At 33.4% G+C, this 17,981-nt stretch overlaps 1 protein-coding gene across 1 annotated transcript; it reads right to left on the bottom strand.

Annotated features, from left to right (window-relative positions):
* Positions 1–1,090: 1,090 nt before the first annotated feature.
* Positions 1,091–3,504, bottom strand: LOC126886116 (uncharacterized). Its single transcript, XM_050652959.1, has 4 exons — positions 3,248–3,504; positions 2,952–3,182; positions 1,750–1,964; positions 1,091–1,209 (listed from the first exon to the last, which is right to left on the bottom strand). Exons 1-4 carry the CDS (start codon positions 3,310–3,312, stop codon positions 1,091–1,093), a joined length of 630 nt encoding a protein of 209 aa, XP_050508916.1. The 5' UTR covers positions 3,313–3,504.
* Positions 3,505–17,981: the final 14,477 nt, after the last annotated feature.

Below are 17,981 nucleotides of genomic sequence, written 5' to 3'. Positions count from 1 at the left end.
ATGAAATACTGCTATTATTTCCCATACGTTGTCCCTCTTATTTGCAATCCCATAATCATTATGTGCTGGAATGTAGAGCTCTGGTCACTCAGAAATTAACTCTCTAGAGTCTAGCATCGTTGTTAGCTTGCAAATTGTAAATAAAAACAAATATAAATTCAAAACATATACAGGGTGTTTCATTAATAATTGTCCATAGTAACTGGAGAAACCTTAGCACAAAATACGAAGATTTAACCTAAAACACTTTAATAAAATGTGGTCCCTTACTGAGTTACAGGGTGTTTTATCTAAAAATTTAAAAACTATTTTTGCTCAGCATTTTAAAACTATTCGACTTATCCTTTTCATACTTGGCAGAATGTGCGACTACTATACACCCTACTAAATTATGATAAACAAACGTTTCTAGCTACTACCAGAGGCGTACGACAGGGGATAGTGAATGGTTGACCCTTCTCAAATTCTACGCCACTGGAGGAATTACTATTTTAGTTCCGTTTTTAGATTCTCCAATACTTTTTACGTAAATAATGTACTCTTCATTGGTAACGATAAAGTCGTTAGTTTTCGAGATATTTGAAGTTAAATATGAAACGGCACAGTTAAGGCTCCCCCAAACCAACGCGGAAAATTCGCATTACCTGCGGAATTCCGTACCGCATACGATTCGCATTGAATTGTTTCCACTGTGGTAAGTATACAAGTTCAGACAAGTACGATTTTCGTCGTTCGGGCATGCGTTTTGTCTGCGTATTTATTCGTCCGGAATCTTAGTTCGCACTCGACAGCGTTTTTATCAGTTTCGCAGTGGTTTCGCATGTGAAAAAATTGAAAATGGAGAGAATTATTGAGTTGGTTCGAAAGTATCCTATTCTCTATGACCTTTCTCATGAAGATTATAAAAATGTAAGGAAAAAGGACAAGATTTGGACTAGAATAGGAGAAGAAATAGGCGAAAATGGTGAGTAGTTTTACGATTTGTATTGGTTTATTTTTCTACATCTAAGACTAAAGAAAAGCAGAGGCCTAAACAATATACTGTATTTACTGCAAGAAGAGTCCATTATTTTCATCGTGAACAATCTATTCATAGTCCTGAATTAAAATACGTGGCAAATTTTTCTCGAACAGAAAATGCCAGTCTTGCAGCTCTCCTTGGGTCATTGTCCAAATTTTGAAATGCTCCAAGTTCAGGCTCTGGTGGATCTAAAAGTTCTATGAATCTATCATCACATTTTTTTGTCCTTAGAAAATTATGCAAAATACATGCAGTTTTCACAATGAGAATACTAGTATCAATTTTTGTTTCCATTGGTCTGTAGAATATACGCCATTTTTGTGCCAATATTCCGAAAGCGTTTTCTACTACTCTTCTCGCTTTACAGAGCCTCACATTATAATTTTCCTTGAAAATATCTGTTCTGCTTTGACTGTATGGAAAGGGCCTCAACAAGTATGGTTTTAGTGCAAAGGCTTCGTCTCCAATTAAGACATGGGGGGAAAGTTCATTCTGGCCTGAGAGATTTTTCGGCTCAGGTACACCCATCTGATTTGTTTCAAATCTTCTTCCCATGTTGGAAGCTTCGAATATTCCACCGTCGCTGTTTTTACCAAAACCGCCAATATCAACTGAAATGAATCTATAATCTGGGCCAACAATAGCCATTAATACTGTAGAAAACTTATTCAAATAACACCAATAATTAGATCCTGTTTTGTCTGGACACTTGATAGTAACATGCTTGCCATCGATGCTACCAATAAAATTTGGGAATCGCCAGGTATTTCTAAAACCTTCTTCAGATTTTTTCCATATTTCTGTAGTTGGTTCGGGCAAGTAAACATGTTGCAAATTTCTACATAAAGCTTCACAAACTTCCACAACTATGGCACTTACAGTCGAAAACCCGACTCTAAAACTATGGCCTATTGTATAAAATGTATCTCCGGTAGCCAGATACCTAAAAGAGTATTTTGTTTCAGGGGATGAGATTAAAAAAAATGGAGGAATCTGCGCGATACGTACGCTAAGTACATAAGAACTAATAAAACTAGAACTGGACAAGCGGCAAGCGATAAAAAAAAATGGATATGGGCAGATCATATGGAATCGTTCAAACCGTTCCTAAATTTTGCTAAGACTGCATCCAATGTCACAGATGTTGATACACAAGAATCTGAAGCATTCCCAAATATAGAATCACCCGAAAATATATTAACGGATGAAAATTTCGCAGTACAGAAACCAACGTGTAGTAAAAATCTACTAACAACTCAGACAGATGATTCCCAGAATAAGATTCAACCCTCCTCATCGAAACCTACTCGAAATGAAGCTCCTAGGGTTACTCTTTCAAATGAAACTCCTTCTACAGGCAGAACAAACAGAAAACGCAATTCTGAGCCATCCACATCTGTGAAAGATATGATCAGTTATTTTGAGAGCAAAAAGAGAGTAGTGCATGATGCTACCGATCAACTGTTTTTGGCTCATGCTTCTACGGTAAAATCTTTCTCTCCTAGAAGGCAAATTGAAACAAAAATGAAGATTGCGCAAGTTATCATGGAGCAGGAGTTGCTTCAATTGGAGGAAAATTCTTTGAATAGCCATCAATCTAGAGCTGAAAGTACAGACACCTATCAAAACCCCTCTTCCGTATTTCGGTTGTATCCCTACCTTCACCAAATGACACTGCATTACCTAAACAATCGAATACTTCTGGGTTCTATGAAGTGAATTGTGAAAATAATTATATTACACTACACAACTTGGCGCAGAGTTGCAACCAAGCAGCTTCTCATAATCCATCAGTTTCCAACTATGTCAATTCCTTTGACCCTTACAATACATAAAGTATATTTTAGAGTTATTTTGATCCTTATTCTCTTTTACTGTAGTAAATTAATGATATAAATAATGCCTGCAGTTTTTTTTTTCATTTTCTTACCTTAATGTTATGGCCAACCGTTCTTCGGGAGAAATAGCTTCTCGGTAATTCGTGTCTGATTTTCTAATATCATTTTCTACAAGGTGCAACAGTTCATCGAAACAATATATTGTCATTCTAAAATAAATGTAGCATCTTTTATCGTCTTTTCGTAATTGAGGCATCAGCGTGTGATATTCCCCACATTTCAGTCTTTCTAGATTGATATCATGAACCCATTTTCTTCTTTTCCTAAGATTAAATTCATAATATAGTCCATATTGTTGTTTTAGGATAACTATAGATAATAATTTTACCTTGAATTGTCGTCCTCCATTGCTAACATTACAAGAGCTTCTTCTTCATCTGATGATGTATACATTTTTGTGAAGAATTGAGATCACTGAGTAGTATTCTTTCTTTTTCGTTGTCACCAACTCTTCTCAATACTAGACACATACGAGTATGACGCGAATATATTCGCTTCAATATGAAGTTCTTTACGAATTCCGTCAGGAATTCGACTGCGAACTTTCCGTCACGAATCCGCTGCGAATAATTCGCGTTGGTTTGGGGGAGCCTTTATTTTGATTAAAGAACTCCGCAGAAACCTTATGGGAAATGGCTCTCTGTCAAATGCTCTGAAACTTTGGATTCTGGTAGTCCTTGATATGTAGAACAAAAGACTCCATGGGCGCGTAGCTCCAAAAAATCATAGTTCTAAGATATAAGCCTCTGAAGTTATAGGTACAGTGAGGACGTTTGAGTTGGAATAAACTCATTTTCTCGAGAATGGGAGACTCTGGAGATAAATTACGAATCAGCTCGATTTTTATTTTTAAATTATATTTTTTTGGCGTATATATCATACTAGTGACGTCATCCATCTGGGCGTGATGACGCAATCGATGATTTTTTTAAATAGGAATAGGGGCCGCGTGATAGCTCATTTGAAAGGTAATTCAATTCTCTATTCACTAGTATAAACATTAACATAATTATTTATACAGTGTGGTCAAAAAATTTTTTTAATTAAATTAATTGAGACAAAAAGAAGAATGTTTATAATTTATTTAATTCGAAATACATTTTACTGCTGTCAGAAAACAGAAAAAAATGTTAATTTGTCAACCCCTTCCTTCTACTTCCCCACCCCTTATTTTTAGATGAGGAATAGGGGTCGTGTGATAGCTCATTTGAAAGGTGATTCAATTCTCTATTCACTAATATAAACATTAACGTAATTATTTATACAGGGTGGCCAAAATTTTTTTTAAATTAAAATGAGACTAAAAGAAGAATGTATATAATTTATTTATTTCGAAATACATTTTACTGCTGTCAGAAAGCAGAAAAAAATGTTAATTTGAAAAATAAACATTGCTTTTCGCTGAAATTAAATGTTCAAACTGCTAAGAGGCAGGTGGGTGGCAGCTTTAATATTGAATTTAAGCGAAGAACAATATTTATTTATCAAATAAACATTTTTTTCTGTTTTCTGACAGCAGTAAAATGTATTTCGAATTAAATAAATTATATACATTCTTCTTTTTGTCTCAATTAATTTAATCCAAAAAAAAATTTAAGCACCCCGTATAAATGATTATGTTAATGTTTATATTAGTGAATAGAATTAAATAACCTTTCAAATGAGTTATCACACGACCCCTATTCCTATTTAAAAATATCGATTGCGTCATCACGCCCAGATGGATGACGTCACCAGTACGATATATTTGCCAAAAAATTATAATTTAAAAATAAAAATTGACCTGATTCGTAATTTATCTCCAGAGTCGCCCATTCTCGAGAAAATGAATTTATTCCAACTCAAACGTCCTCACTATACCTATAACTTCAGAGGCTTATATCTTAGAACTATGATTTTTTGGAGCTACGCGTCCCTGTAGTCTTAGACCTGGATCCCGCGTAAGAAAGAAAAGTTGATTAATAGCAAGCTAAAAATTTGTTAATAGCTTAACGGTGTCTAGTCGGACAAACTTTGATGCACGGGAACACTGGAACAGGGGAAGTTTTAACTGTGGAGCATGATAAACGTGTCGTCCTGACAAGTTTATGATTGTGAAAAATAGCAAGTTGTTTTTAAGTTTATTCGATAGCCAACGTTATGTAATATATGCGAAAATGTTTGTCCGACAAAAATGTTGGGCATTTTAACGAGTCCGACACGTAGAACATGTCACATCACAGGAATTATGTTGGTGATGAATAGCAGTCTGATTTTTGCATGAGAGTTTAATGAAAGGTTAAAAAAGCAATTGGAAGTTCTGTCCGACAAAATTAATGGGAAGTTTTCGTAGTCGGACATTCTAAACAGGTAAGATATAGACAAAAATGCTGGTGATAAATAGCTTTCCGACAATGACGAAATTTAATTAAGTAAATTATTCCTTACCAAGAATGACTGTTGTCGGAAAAAAATAAGGGGTAGATTTTGTAGTCGGACAATTTAAAAAAATAATTTTTGAAATTTCAATAAGGGGTGATTATTCTATGTCAAAAGTACCTCCAATCAATTACAATCGATATCTTTCGATTTATGTCAACATCATTTAGATAACTCACTGTAATACATTTATAGTAGATCAAGCAAATTATATTATGGATTGAGTGGTCTAGCTATCTTTGTCTGCCACATGCGCGGGATCGCTTGGTTAAAAGAGATAGATAGACCACCTATCGACTTTTTGCACTGTATTCCCTGTCTACCCTTATGTCTATGAATACATTTCCATTTAAGAAAAACTGTCACTTTTGACAATAATTCATAATAAATTGCAATCGTAACTTCAAATTTAAACTAATCGATTTATTTTGGCAGCAAATTATTTCTTGCCATGTGACATATTAATTACATTATTATTTAATTTGTAGAAAGTTGAGAAAAATTACGTTATACAATTTTAGTAATAATTTATTTAGGTACCCTTTTTCAGTCAAGCAAAGCATTATAGCACGAAGAATGATATTCAATAGAACTTTCACAATTATCTGGCAACTGAACCTCATTGAAAATTACGTTATACAATTTTAGTAATAATTTATTTAGGTACCCTTTTTCAGTCAAGCAAAGCATTATAGCACGAAGAATGATATTCAATAGAACTTTCACAATTATCTGGCAACTGAACCTCATTGAATTGATGACCAAGTATTTTACTAACTTTGTAAAATGTTCGAAAATTACTCAAAAATGTTCCGTTGAATGGTTTCACTTTTGATTTGGCGACTTAAAATTTAAACTGTTCACACTCAAAAATAGACACAAAAACACTCCATAGTTAATATAAATTTTAATTTCCAACACACGTGGCAAACAGAAACTCAGAGACCATGTACTTTCAAATACTACTTTGTATAGCACAAAGTGTCACACTGACAAATGCAGCCTTCTAATACATACTTCTAAGCATAATGTGTCATATTTACGTATATTCTTATAAGCACCGAAGTTTTAGACTCTTCACATTTTTCAATGTCGTTTACAGGGTTAAGATTTGAGTATGGAAAAAAATGTATACAACGTTTTTTGTAGGAAATTTTCCGTACTTTCTGATGCGCCTAATTAGAAAACCCTAAGAGATTGCTTTCACATGTTCTTTGACATGTTTTATTGCCATTTTGAGAATATCTAGAACAAACTCCACCCAAGAAAATAATTGTTTTGCAATATATACATGCATTGATACTTACCTCACTGTTTTTGGAGTGTGCATGTATATATATGCACATGCAAATATGTGAATATAAATAATAATATACAACTAAAATAGCTTTATCAATATGTGACTAAGTCATTCTGAAAAAATGTTTTTTATTTATTTCCTTCGATTTGCCCAAACTTTTTGTCCGACATATAACTTTTTGCGTTACAAAATATAATTTGTACATAAACAAATCAAAATTAGCTTGCTATTTATCACCAACATTCTTGTCTATATCTTACTTGTTTAGAATGTCCGACTAGGAAAATTTCCCATTCATTTGGTCCGACAGAACTTCCAATTGCTTTTTTAACCTTTCATTAAACTCTCATGCAAAAATCAGACTGCTATTCATCACCAACATAGTTCCTGTGATGTGACATGTTCTACGTGTCGGACTCGTTAAAATGCCCAACCTTTTTGTCGGACAAACATTTTTTCATATATTATATAACGTTGGCTATTGAATAAACTTAAAAACAACTTGCTATTTTTCACCATCATAAACTTGTCAGGACGACACGTTTATCATGCTCCACCGTTAAAACTTCCCCTGTTTCAGTGTTCCCGTGCATCAATGTTTGTCCGACTAGACACCGTTAAGCTATTAACAAATTTTCAGCTTGCTATTAATCAACTTTTTTTTCTTACGCGGGATCCAGGTCTATCTTTTGTTCTCCACATCAAGGACTACCAGAATCCAAAGTTTCAGAGCATTTGACAGAGAGCCATTTCCCATAAGGTTTTTGCGGGGTCCTTTGTAGTTTTTCGAGATATTTGAAGTTAAATATGAAACGGCACATTTATTTTGATTAATTTATGATATGATTCATATGATTAAAATTTTAAAATTATTTGTACCCAGTACTTTAAAACTATTTGGCGTATCCTTATCATACTTGGCAGAAAGTGTAGGTACAGTACATCCTACTAAATTAAGATAAATAAACGTTTCTAGCTACTACCAGAGGCGTACGACAGGGGATAGTGGCTGGTTGACCCTTCCCAAATTCTACGGCACTGACGAAATTGCTATTTCAGTGTAATTTTTTGATTTTCCAGTACTTTTTATGTAAATAATATACTCTTCATTCGGAATGATAAAATGATTAGTTTTCGAGATATTTAAAATTAAAAATGAAGCGACACAATACATTCAATCAAAATAACCGTGTCATTTCATTTTTAACTTCAAAGATCTCGAAAACTAATGACTTTATCGTTACGAATGAAGAGTATATTATTTTCATAGAAAGTATTGGAGAATCCAATAATTGAACTAAAATAGCAATTCCGCCAGTGGCGTAGAATTTGGAAAGGGCCAACCATTCACTTTCACCCGTCGTACGCCTCTGGTAATAGCCAGAAACGTTTGTTTAACATAATTTAGTAGTTTGTGCAGTACCTATACTTCCTGCCAAGTAAGAAAAGGATACGTCGAATGGTTTTAAATGCTAAGCAAAATAGTTTTTAAATTTTTAGGTAACTCGGTAAGGACCCACATTTTATTTAAGAGTTTTAGGTTAAATCTTCGTATTTTGTGCTAAGGTTTCTCCAGTTACTATATGGACAATTATTAATGAAACACCCTGTATATATAAGAAATATAAATTCAAAGCTATAACTACATTATTCACTGAACACGTGTCTATAACTTACAAATGCCAAATATAGGTATTAGTGTTTTGTGAATTGAACGCATGCAGTTGCTGCAGAGCACTGCTACCATAAGCAGTCGATGCAGCAGACGCATGCGATTCCTCGTGTCGGGCACATAAGGAAGCCCGCTTGTACAGAGGTTGGCATAAATCGGGCAACAAATTTGCATTAAGAGAAAAAATGTAGCGTCAAAATGAATTTTTTCAAAAAAAAATACAAAAGGGATTCGAAAAAAGGTTACTGTAAGCTGTAAGTGTTAAAATTTGTGCCCATCTTGATTAATGTATTTATTGCAACGGAAAGACAGGTCCGGCGAAGTAGGTACGTCAAGCTGTCCGCGAAGATTTTCAAATTCTTCTTCAACTGCACTTCGGAGGTCGGGAAGGGTGCGTAGTCCTCTTGCAAAAACGCGGTTCTTTAAAAGGTCCCACGGGAAGAAATCACAGGGTGTCAGGTCACATGACTGTGTGGACCACTCAACGATTCCTCATCTGCCTATCCATTCTCCAAAATGAACATTAAGGTACTCCCGCACACATGCAACGTAGCTCGATGCCCACCAGGGCCGTCTTAACCATACGCGGCGCCGGGGTGCAAGACTCATCTTTGCGCCCCCTTTTGTCAGAAAGTTATATTATAGGTTATAGGTACGCTAAAATTAAAACTAATTATGTTTGCTTTCTTTATTTATACAGGGTGGGCCAAATAAAACAGTCCACCTCGATATTTGACAGTAGTTATTAGATTTTAAGGAAATGCCGAAATAGGTCAATTTCTATTTTTAAATTACAATTGTTTGATATACATTTCATACTAGTGACGTCATCCATCTCGGCGTGATGACGTAATCGATGATTTTTTAAATCGGAATAGGGGTCATGTGTGGTAGCTCATTTGAAAGGATGTTCAATTCTCTATTCAGCAATATAAACATTAATATCTTTATTTATACAGGGTTGGACAAAAAAATAATTTTTGAATTAAATTAATTGGCAGAAAAAGAAGAATGTATGTAATTTATTTAACTTAAAATACATTCTATTGCTGTCAGAAAATAGAAAATCATGTTTATTTGGCAAAATAAACGTTGCTTTTTGCATAAATTAAATGTTTAAACTGCCAAAAGGTATGTGGGAAGCTGTTTGTGATTTCATTTAAGCGAAAAGTAATGTTTCTTTGTGAAATAAACATTTTTTTGACAGCAGTATAAGTGTATGACATGTATTTTGAGTTAAATAAATTCCATATATTCTTCTTTTTGCGTCAATTAATTTAATTCAAAAATTATTTTTTTGGCCACCCTGTATAAATAATGATATTAATGTTTATATTACTGAATAGGGAATTGAACACTCTTTCAAATGAGCTACGCACAACCTCTATTCCCATTTAAAACAAATGATCGATTACGTCATCACGCTCAGATGGATGAAGTCACCAGTATGAAGTATATGCCAAAAAATTGTAATATAAAAATAAAAATCGAAATGTTTCTGCATTTCCTTAAAATCTAATAACTACTGCCAAATATCGAGGTGGACTGTTTTCTTTGCCCCACCTTGTATATTAAAAAACATGGTTTCAGCGTTTCAGTATTCAAAAAAGATCAATCTTATAAACTATACCATATTTTTTCAAAGTATACCAAAGTCTACTTTTCTAGCTTTTAAGTTGGCAAAAGTTTTTATTGCTTCGGTGATATTATCTATTTTTACTTGCTTTTTTATAGGTACTTATTAAAGCCAATTATTTTTGATCAATTTAAGTTTAGAAAAAATCTTTCTCCTTCAGCTATTTATCTGGAATTGTTAAATATATTCTTAGAATGTAGAAATATTTGGGAAAACGGAAAGTAAATAATGAGTTAAAATATTGGTAACAATTATTCTAAGTCTACTTTTCTAGCTTTTAAGTTGGCAAAAGTTTTTATTGCTTCGGTGATATCTATTTTTACTTGCTTTTTTATAGGTACTTATTAAAGAAAATTATTTTTGATCAATTTAAGTTTAGAAAAAATCTTTCTCCTTCAGCTATTTATCTGGAATTGTTAAATATATTCTTAGAATGTAGAAATATTTGGGAAAACGGAAAGTAAATAATGAGTTAAAATATTGGTAACAATTATTCTAACTCACGGAATAGATTTTCACCATCTATATCAGATCTACTTCCAAGCGCTAGTTTTTTTTGTAAATTTAAACATTGTGTTGTTTTTTAGGTTTTCTTCGGAGTTTCTCCAAAACAATATACTTTCCATGAAAGAAAAATTATAATTATGTTCCCTCAACATTTCAAATCTTACAAGACGGTGATTCATTGTCACTCGACATTCAATATTGGTCAAAATAGTGTACGCGTCACCTTTTTGAAATTATTGTCGGAATAATCTAAATGGGTTTCATATTTCATTTCCATATCGTAGGTGTAGTAAGCATTAATAGCCTTTGTAAAAAATATCGAAAGTGCACTTGTATGTTTTTGTTATTTGTAGTTTTTTTAAGGACAAAAAGCGCAAGTTTGAGCCTAACAAGTTTTCAGCTTGCGCCCCTTGGACTTGGCGCCCGGGTGCCTCGCACCCCCGGGTTAAGACGGCCCTGATGCCCACGTACTTTCATGACACCGACACAACTGTGTGAAGCACGAGCATGCTTCGTTTTTCGACAGCTTTGCCAGACTTATGATCAAGAACCGGAAAAATGCACCAAAAAAATGTAAAAAATGCGCATTTTAATGCAATTGATTTGTGAAAAATATGCAAGAGCCTTTATGAAAAATGCAATATTAAAATGCAACATTAATAATCCTCAATTTATATTTATATGATGTTGGAATAATAACATTTAAACACAATAGTTAGTTTTTATGTACATGCTTTAATAACCATTATCTTAAATATTTACATATATTTACAGAATATTTATCATCTAATCTAAACACTAGCATACATAAGTATATTATCCTCTGCTCCTATTGATTTAAATATTATTAAACGCATTAACAACAAGGTGCTTTTCAAAATTTTCGACAAGAAAATTTTGTCTTTTATCCGTATACATATGTTTATACAATGAAAAACTTCGTTATACATCTACAGATGTAATAGGCGCATATTTCAAATAGGGTAAATTTGATACATTGATTCTCATGTTCATTTCAAAGTCACCCGACAATAGTCTTGAAAATTTTTTTAAAACTTGAAACCCCTCATTTTTTTGTAGCACTGCGTAAAATTTTCATTTTTTACTTTATTTAGAGGTATATCTGTTGAAATCAATGCTTTACATAAATCTTCGTTGAACTGCTTTTGACATGTTTTCTGCGAACTTTGTTGAACACAATTTTTTAAGGTTTGCTGTGGTCTTGAGCCTTGTTGCAATTTTAGCAATCCTGCAATATGTTTCGCTGTTTTTACGCGTTGAACCACGATGAACTTTTTGTCGGCGTGGATCTTAAACAACAGAGAAACGAAAGTTGAATGGTTTGCTTGTTAGAACATGCTATATGAAATGAAATACAGTTGAGTCCGCGAGTCTTTACCCGTGCGTCATCATTTAAAGCATACGAAATAAGTCGGAAATTTACTAAACGCATCGGCACGTGGATATTATTCCGATCACGGGTTATTGTATAAAATTTGACGTTATCAAATAAATATAATGTCAAATTTAAGTTTTGCTTTAAAATTTTGGTGCATAATTACAGCTACATTTGAAGTAGATCAATAAATTATTTTATTATCATTGATTAATAAATAAATAAACAATTTATAAAAATATTCGATAACATATTTTCTTTTTGTTATTTTATTCACTTTGGCGGAACCCTAAACACAAGCATTCAACTGTGTCAACAATGAGGTTACCTTTGTACGTTGTCAAAATTTATCGTAAAATAACATAAACTTATTACACAATTTCTAACTCCAATATAAAAGTAGTTGTGAAAACAACTGTTTGTAAAAAATTCAACAAACTGACAGCCACAAAAGTAAACAAACCAAAACGTCAGAAATTGTACTTAAAATATGTGAAGACATCCCCAATCGTTTTTCTTTGTACCTATCTCTTTTCAATGCACTGAGTCTAAATCGTTCATAAAAATAACATGTGTCTTTACTTAATAACAGGCGGCAGCTGATTTGTCATTAATTTCATGCGTGGAAGAGAATGCTGCTAAATAAAAAGTATGTGTTTTATCTCGCCAGGTATTAATGACGCACGGGTAAAGACTCGCGGACTCAACTGTATATAACACCTTTTCAATAATTGTAGGGGAGCAAAGTATGCTAAATGTGCAGTCACTCGAGCGCTTTGGGGACCTACTGGGTTGTGAAGACTAGGTCCCAAAACCAAAAAAAGTTAAGTAAAGTTTTCCATTTTAGTGGGCGCTTGCCATTTTTTAATTTAATTTTCCATTTCCAACAATCGTTTTTTTCCGATTATAACGCCATCTATCCATAATTCGAAAAAAGGTTTCGAATAAAAGTTACTTATTTTTACGTAAGGAATCCAAATCTGCAATAAAAAATGAGGGATCCTACCCTAATAGCACACGACGTCCTTTGGACGTCCAAAATAGGTCCATTTTTGGTCCTTACGTCCATGGACTATAAACGGACGTCCTATTTGGACGTCCCATTTTGGACGTCCTTCGGAAGGAATAAATATGGACGTCCTTTGGACGTCCGACGTTGGACGTCCTTCGGACGGAATAAATATGGACGTCCTTTGGACGTCCGACGTTGAACGTCCTTTGGACGTCCATACTGGACGAAATACGGACGTTTTATGAACGCTTATATATTATATTGGACACATTATACCAATTACGGGATCAAATAGCAAAATAATTCAATAAAATATTAACTTACGCGTTAACTTTACGTTAATGAAATACAGTCAAACCTGTCAGTAACGGCCACTAAAATGAAAGAACTATTGGCCGATATAGAAAGGTGGCCGTTATTGCCAGTTTTTGTAGTCTAGATATACAGTAAAACTTGTGTTACTGGCCACCTGATAAAATCGGCCACCTGTACTAACGGCCAGTTTAAATATTCCCCAAACCAATTATATCTAGACTACAAAAACTGGCAATACCGGTCACCTTTCTATATCGGCCAATAGCTTTTTCATTTTTAGTGGCCGTTACTGACAGGTTTTACTGTAATTGGTTTGGGGAATTTTTAAACTGACCGTTAGTACAGGTGGCCGGTGTTTGCAGGGGGCCGGTAACACAGGTTTTACTGTAGTTTAAATCGAAAAGATTAAATCTTAATTCAAAATTGTATATACAATTATTACAATTATAAACAAACTATATAGTTTAATATCCAAAAAATGTTTTTGATTTTATGTAATGTAATGAAAATCTTATTTGTAAATTATTGGTTACAATGTTTAACAAGAACATTCAAGAATAAATAAAATAAAAGTTTAATCCTAACAACACAAAACATTCCAGGAATGTAGGTACTACCGTTCTATTCCGTGAACATCTATCTGATTAAATTATGGGTGGAAAGTTACCACAAGATATTCTATGAACATAGTACAATGTCTTCCTGGAGGGGTAAAATTTTCCATTACAAGATTTTAAGAGAGGCCATTTATTGTACTGTTCAATTTGCGTTCATTTTCAAATTTGCCGCGCGAGTATCTATGTAGCGTCTCGTGGTCATTGGTCATCACATTTCCTTTTCATAACATAACCGATAACCTAAAAATTTAGTAAAGTAAAAATTTTGATTGGAAAAAAATGCATCGATAAGGGGGTGTGGGAAATGGAAATTAGTGGCTTTTTTGCTGTACTGTCTGCTAGTTTTTGCTCTGGGCTCTGGCTAGATCTCTTGTTTAAACAATTTTGTAAGTATTATAAAATTCGTTTTCAATTTTCTTTATTCTTTATGAAAGGAATCATTTATACATGCATATTATTACCTGTAAATAGGTACCTATTTCTTTTGATTTTTAATTGTAAAGAATAGAAAAATTACCGTTCATTTTAATTTTTTTTAGAATCGGCTGAAAGTGGCCTACAAAAAAAAACCAAGAAGGAAATGTATAGCTATGAAAGGCAAAAGAGAGATATAAAAAGTGTATTGGCTAGTTGGAAGAAAGTCCACATTGTCCATGCATAATAAGTTATTACTTTATCAACAAATATCAAGAAGATAGCAGGGTCACGAGCATCAACTTCATAAGTTCAAGAATATCCAGGAAATCCAGCTCCTCGATACTACTGGGCAAACTAGAAGATTGAAGAGGACAAATCCTTTTGAACTAGTTTGAGTGATAGGTGATAGTGAAAAACGGAGCATAGTGCTTGTGTGCTGTGCCTGTGTATGTTAGAATAGTGCACGATCTTGTTAGATTAGATAAAAGACGCTATGGGGTAAGCTCTTCATTTTAAGAAACAGTAGTAATTTAGGTTAAATTAAAATTGCTCATTGGTCAGTTATGACCAGATTGTTTTTTTATGTTTGGCAAAAAGGACTTAAGTCAGAATTGCACATTGATAATGTTTTGATGATTTCTGGACCAGAAAAAAACTGTTGTAGATGTAAACTGTATGTACAGTAGAATCTACTACAGTACTGTAGAAATCATCAAAACATTATCGATGTGCAATTCTGACTTAAGCCCTTTTTCCCAAACATCAGAGAATTGTAATGTACAATAATTCTCCTATCTGCTTTTTCATGAATTTTGTAGGAGACGAAAAACCATTTTTAGGATCATCTGCTTTCACATGTAAATTTTGACATGTTTTGTAGTAAATAGATAGTTGAATTTACTACAAAACATGTCAAAAAATATATGAAAACAGGAGGTGACTATAAAAAAAGTTTTTAGTCTCTCTTACAAAACTCATGAAAAAACAAATCGGAGGTATGTCACATCAGTGACTAAGAATGTCTAAAAAATATACTTTGATGTCCCAAGAACCAAATATAACCTACAGTCCATCTAATTTACTTACTGTTGCATGTCATTATCTATGCCAGAGATCTAAGTTGACATAGTTGCCAAAGTATAAAAAGATCCTGAATCCATTTTAAATCAAATATGTCACATAATTATTGTAAACGTGGATTATACAACAAAACAAATTAATATTCAATGTAAATAAGTAAAAACTTAAGAAATAGAGAACAAGAATTAAGTTATAATCTTTTAAGATTTGCAGTGCAAGAGTTTTTGCACTGCATTGTTAATAATTAAAAACGGCTCCGAACTCTTGGCAAAAAGCCGGTAGGTTTCTTTGTATAAGTATGTCTACAATAACAACTAAAAAAGTTGTCAGATACCTCGATTATTCCAAGTCGTTATAAAATTAGGTGAAATTTATATTTTTATAGTAGAGGATCTTTTTATAGTAAAGTAAATAATAAAAACAGTAAATATAATAAATAAAACAGATACTTATAGTAAAGAATATAAACAAATATGAAGTGTCATCACCGTAACTGTCAAATAAATGTTACCAATTTATTCTAAAATGTCACCTTCGTTCGATTACAGTTACAGTGTGATCCGAACAAATCTGCTTCATAAAAACGCTTTATAATCCATTTATACAAATTAAATGAAACATATTATTGTGTATTTCTTTAGGTTAACATTAATAGAAATCTTCAAATATTATTTCTACGCGTATATAATAAAATATGTCTAGTGGCTGTAATTCCAGTGTACTCGGCAAAGTGATTCTAAAAAAGAACACACCTACCACCTAAATATTTCGTGTTGGTATCATGCGACCTCACAGGCTACGACGCGGATGACGCGCAACAGTTAGTAAATTAGACGAAGTATGTATAGTGTAGGAAACAGAGGTTGAACCTTGCAAAATGGACACAAGTCCGGTTTTATTTTTTTTCTGGCATATCAAGGGGTGCTTATTATAAGACTAACTTTTTCTGAAAAAATTTCGCCCCGGAACCCCCCTTTTCACCCCTTTAAAGGGGGTAATTTATGGTTTTTGCAGGACGTAGCCCTTCCTGTACCTTTTACAAAAAATTTCTTTTATAGAAATATGAAGAGAACTATATTTTCTACGATTTATTTCCAACAGCATCTCTCTATCATCCACCGTTTAGCAAGGGTGGCGCCCCAAAGTTGACAAGTTTTTAAAAAAGATGTTTTTAAAAAAAATATATTTTTCCCTAACTGTAACGGAAATTAAAAAGAAATGCTGCGGAAATTATTCACAAATAGATGATTGATTTTTTGGTATAGGTTTCACTTAAGGGTAATTGCCCTTTTTTTAATTACAGGGTGTTACATTTTAAAAAACCCCTTTTTATACCAACTGAACCGTTTATGCTAGAGTAAAAAGACTTTCAGCGATTACCCATGTACTGGTGTTATTTACAAATTTGTATAATGCACCCCCATTTTTTCCCCGGAACCACCCAAAAAAAAAGAAGAATTAATAAATAAAGTGATTTTCTTGGAATCCTTCACACACAATGCCCTTCATTAATATGCTTCATATATCATTTTGTGCAAGTTATTATTACCCATGCATGGACACTAAAAGCGATTTCCTAGTGCAACCCCTGTAGCCAAAAACAATAAATAAAATGGGGGGTTGAAATTTTTTTTTTGTTTTTTGCTTTTTGATTCATATGGGCATATGCTTCATCAATAGTGCTTTTCAAAAATATATATGGTTATTGCAACATCCCTGCGCAAACCACCCCTATCCTTGAAAATATACTGCAGAAACTACCCCTATACCTTATCCAGCATGTTTTTACGATTTTCTCATTACCTATTCATTTTTATTAAACAAAACTTATACAAGGTTAAAGACCACTATTTACTCTAAAAATTAGGTCCCACTCATTTTTTTCGTTTAAGCAACCGTTACGGCACAGTGGCGCCGTAAACCTCATATATGCTTGACGGGCTCCAGTTTTTGTTTATTTTTTCGTCATCTGTTTGTTTTATTGATAAAGTACTTATGTAAAATAAAACAACACAGTGTAACCTACAAATCATGACCTATGAACATTTTACATTCTTTGCTCCCCAAAGCTACAGTGGTGGCCCAAAATAAATTTTTTCATATTTTCGCTACCTACACGCATTTTATTGCGTTAATGCTACCTTAATAGCACAATATTCACCCCTAAGTGGTCGCTAAGCAGTGGCGGATCCAGGGAGGGGTGATGGGGGCGATCACCCCCACCCCTCTCAAACCAAGTGATATTATATTTGAAGATTATAAAAATATTCATTTATTTTTATAGAAATACTTATATTATATTAATATTATTTTTATAAGAATGACTTTTTATGCTTAATCGACAGTGGCGGATCCAGCATAGTTAAGAGGGGGGTGCCAATTGGTTAAATTTCTATAAAAATAAATGAATATTTTTATAATCTTTGAATATAATATCACTTGGTTTAAGAGGGGGGAGGTGATCACCCCCATCACCCCTCCCTGGATCCGCCACTGCGTAGCGACTACCTAAGGGTAAATATTGTGCTGTTAAGGTAGCATTAATGCAATAAAATGCATGTAGGTGGCGAAAATATGCAAAAATTTATTTTGGGCCACCACTGTGGCTTTGGGGAGCAAAGAATGTAAAATGTGCATAAGTCATAATTTGTAGGTTACACTGTGTTGTTTTATTTTGCATAAGTACTTTATC

The sequence above is a fragment of the Diabrotica virgifera genome, chromosome 6 (genome assembly GCF_917563875.1).
Source record: "Diabrotica virgifera virgifera chromosome 6, PGI_DIABVI_V3a".
In the NCBI taxonomy this organism is placed as follows: Eukaryota; Metazoa; Arthropoda; class Insecta; order Coleoptera; family Chrysomelidae; genus Diabrotica; species Diabrotica virgifera.
This window is presented reverse-complemented; position numbering and strand designations above follow the sequence as displayed.

Coding starts and splice junctions, on each gene's coding strand:
- LOC126886116 (XM_050652959.1), bottom strand. CDS start 3,312: ATGTATACATCATCAGATGAAGAAGAAGCTCTTGTAATGTTAGCAATG. Junction 1,965..2,951: donor CGGTTGGCCATAACATTAAG/GTAAGAAAATGA, acceptor ATACTCTTTTAG/GTATCTGGCTACCGGAGATA. Junction 1,210..1,749: donor TTTTATTGGTAGCATCGATG/GCAAGCATGTTA, acceptor TAGAACTTTTAG/ATCCACCAGAGCCTGAACTT.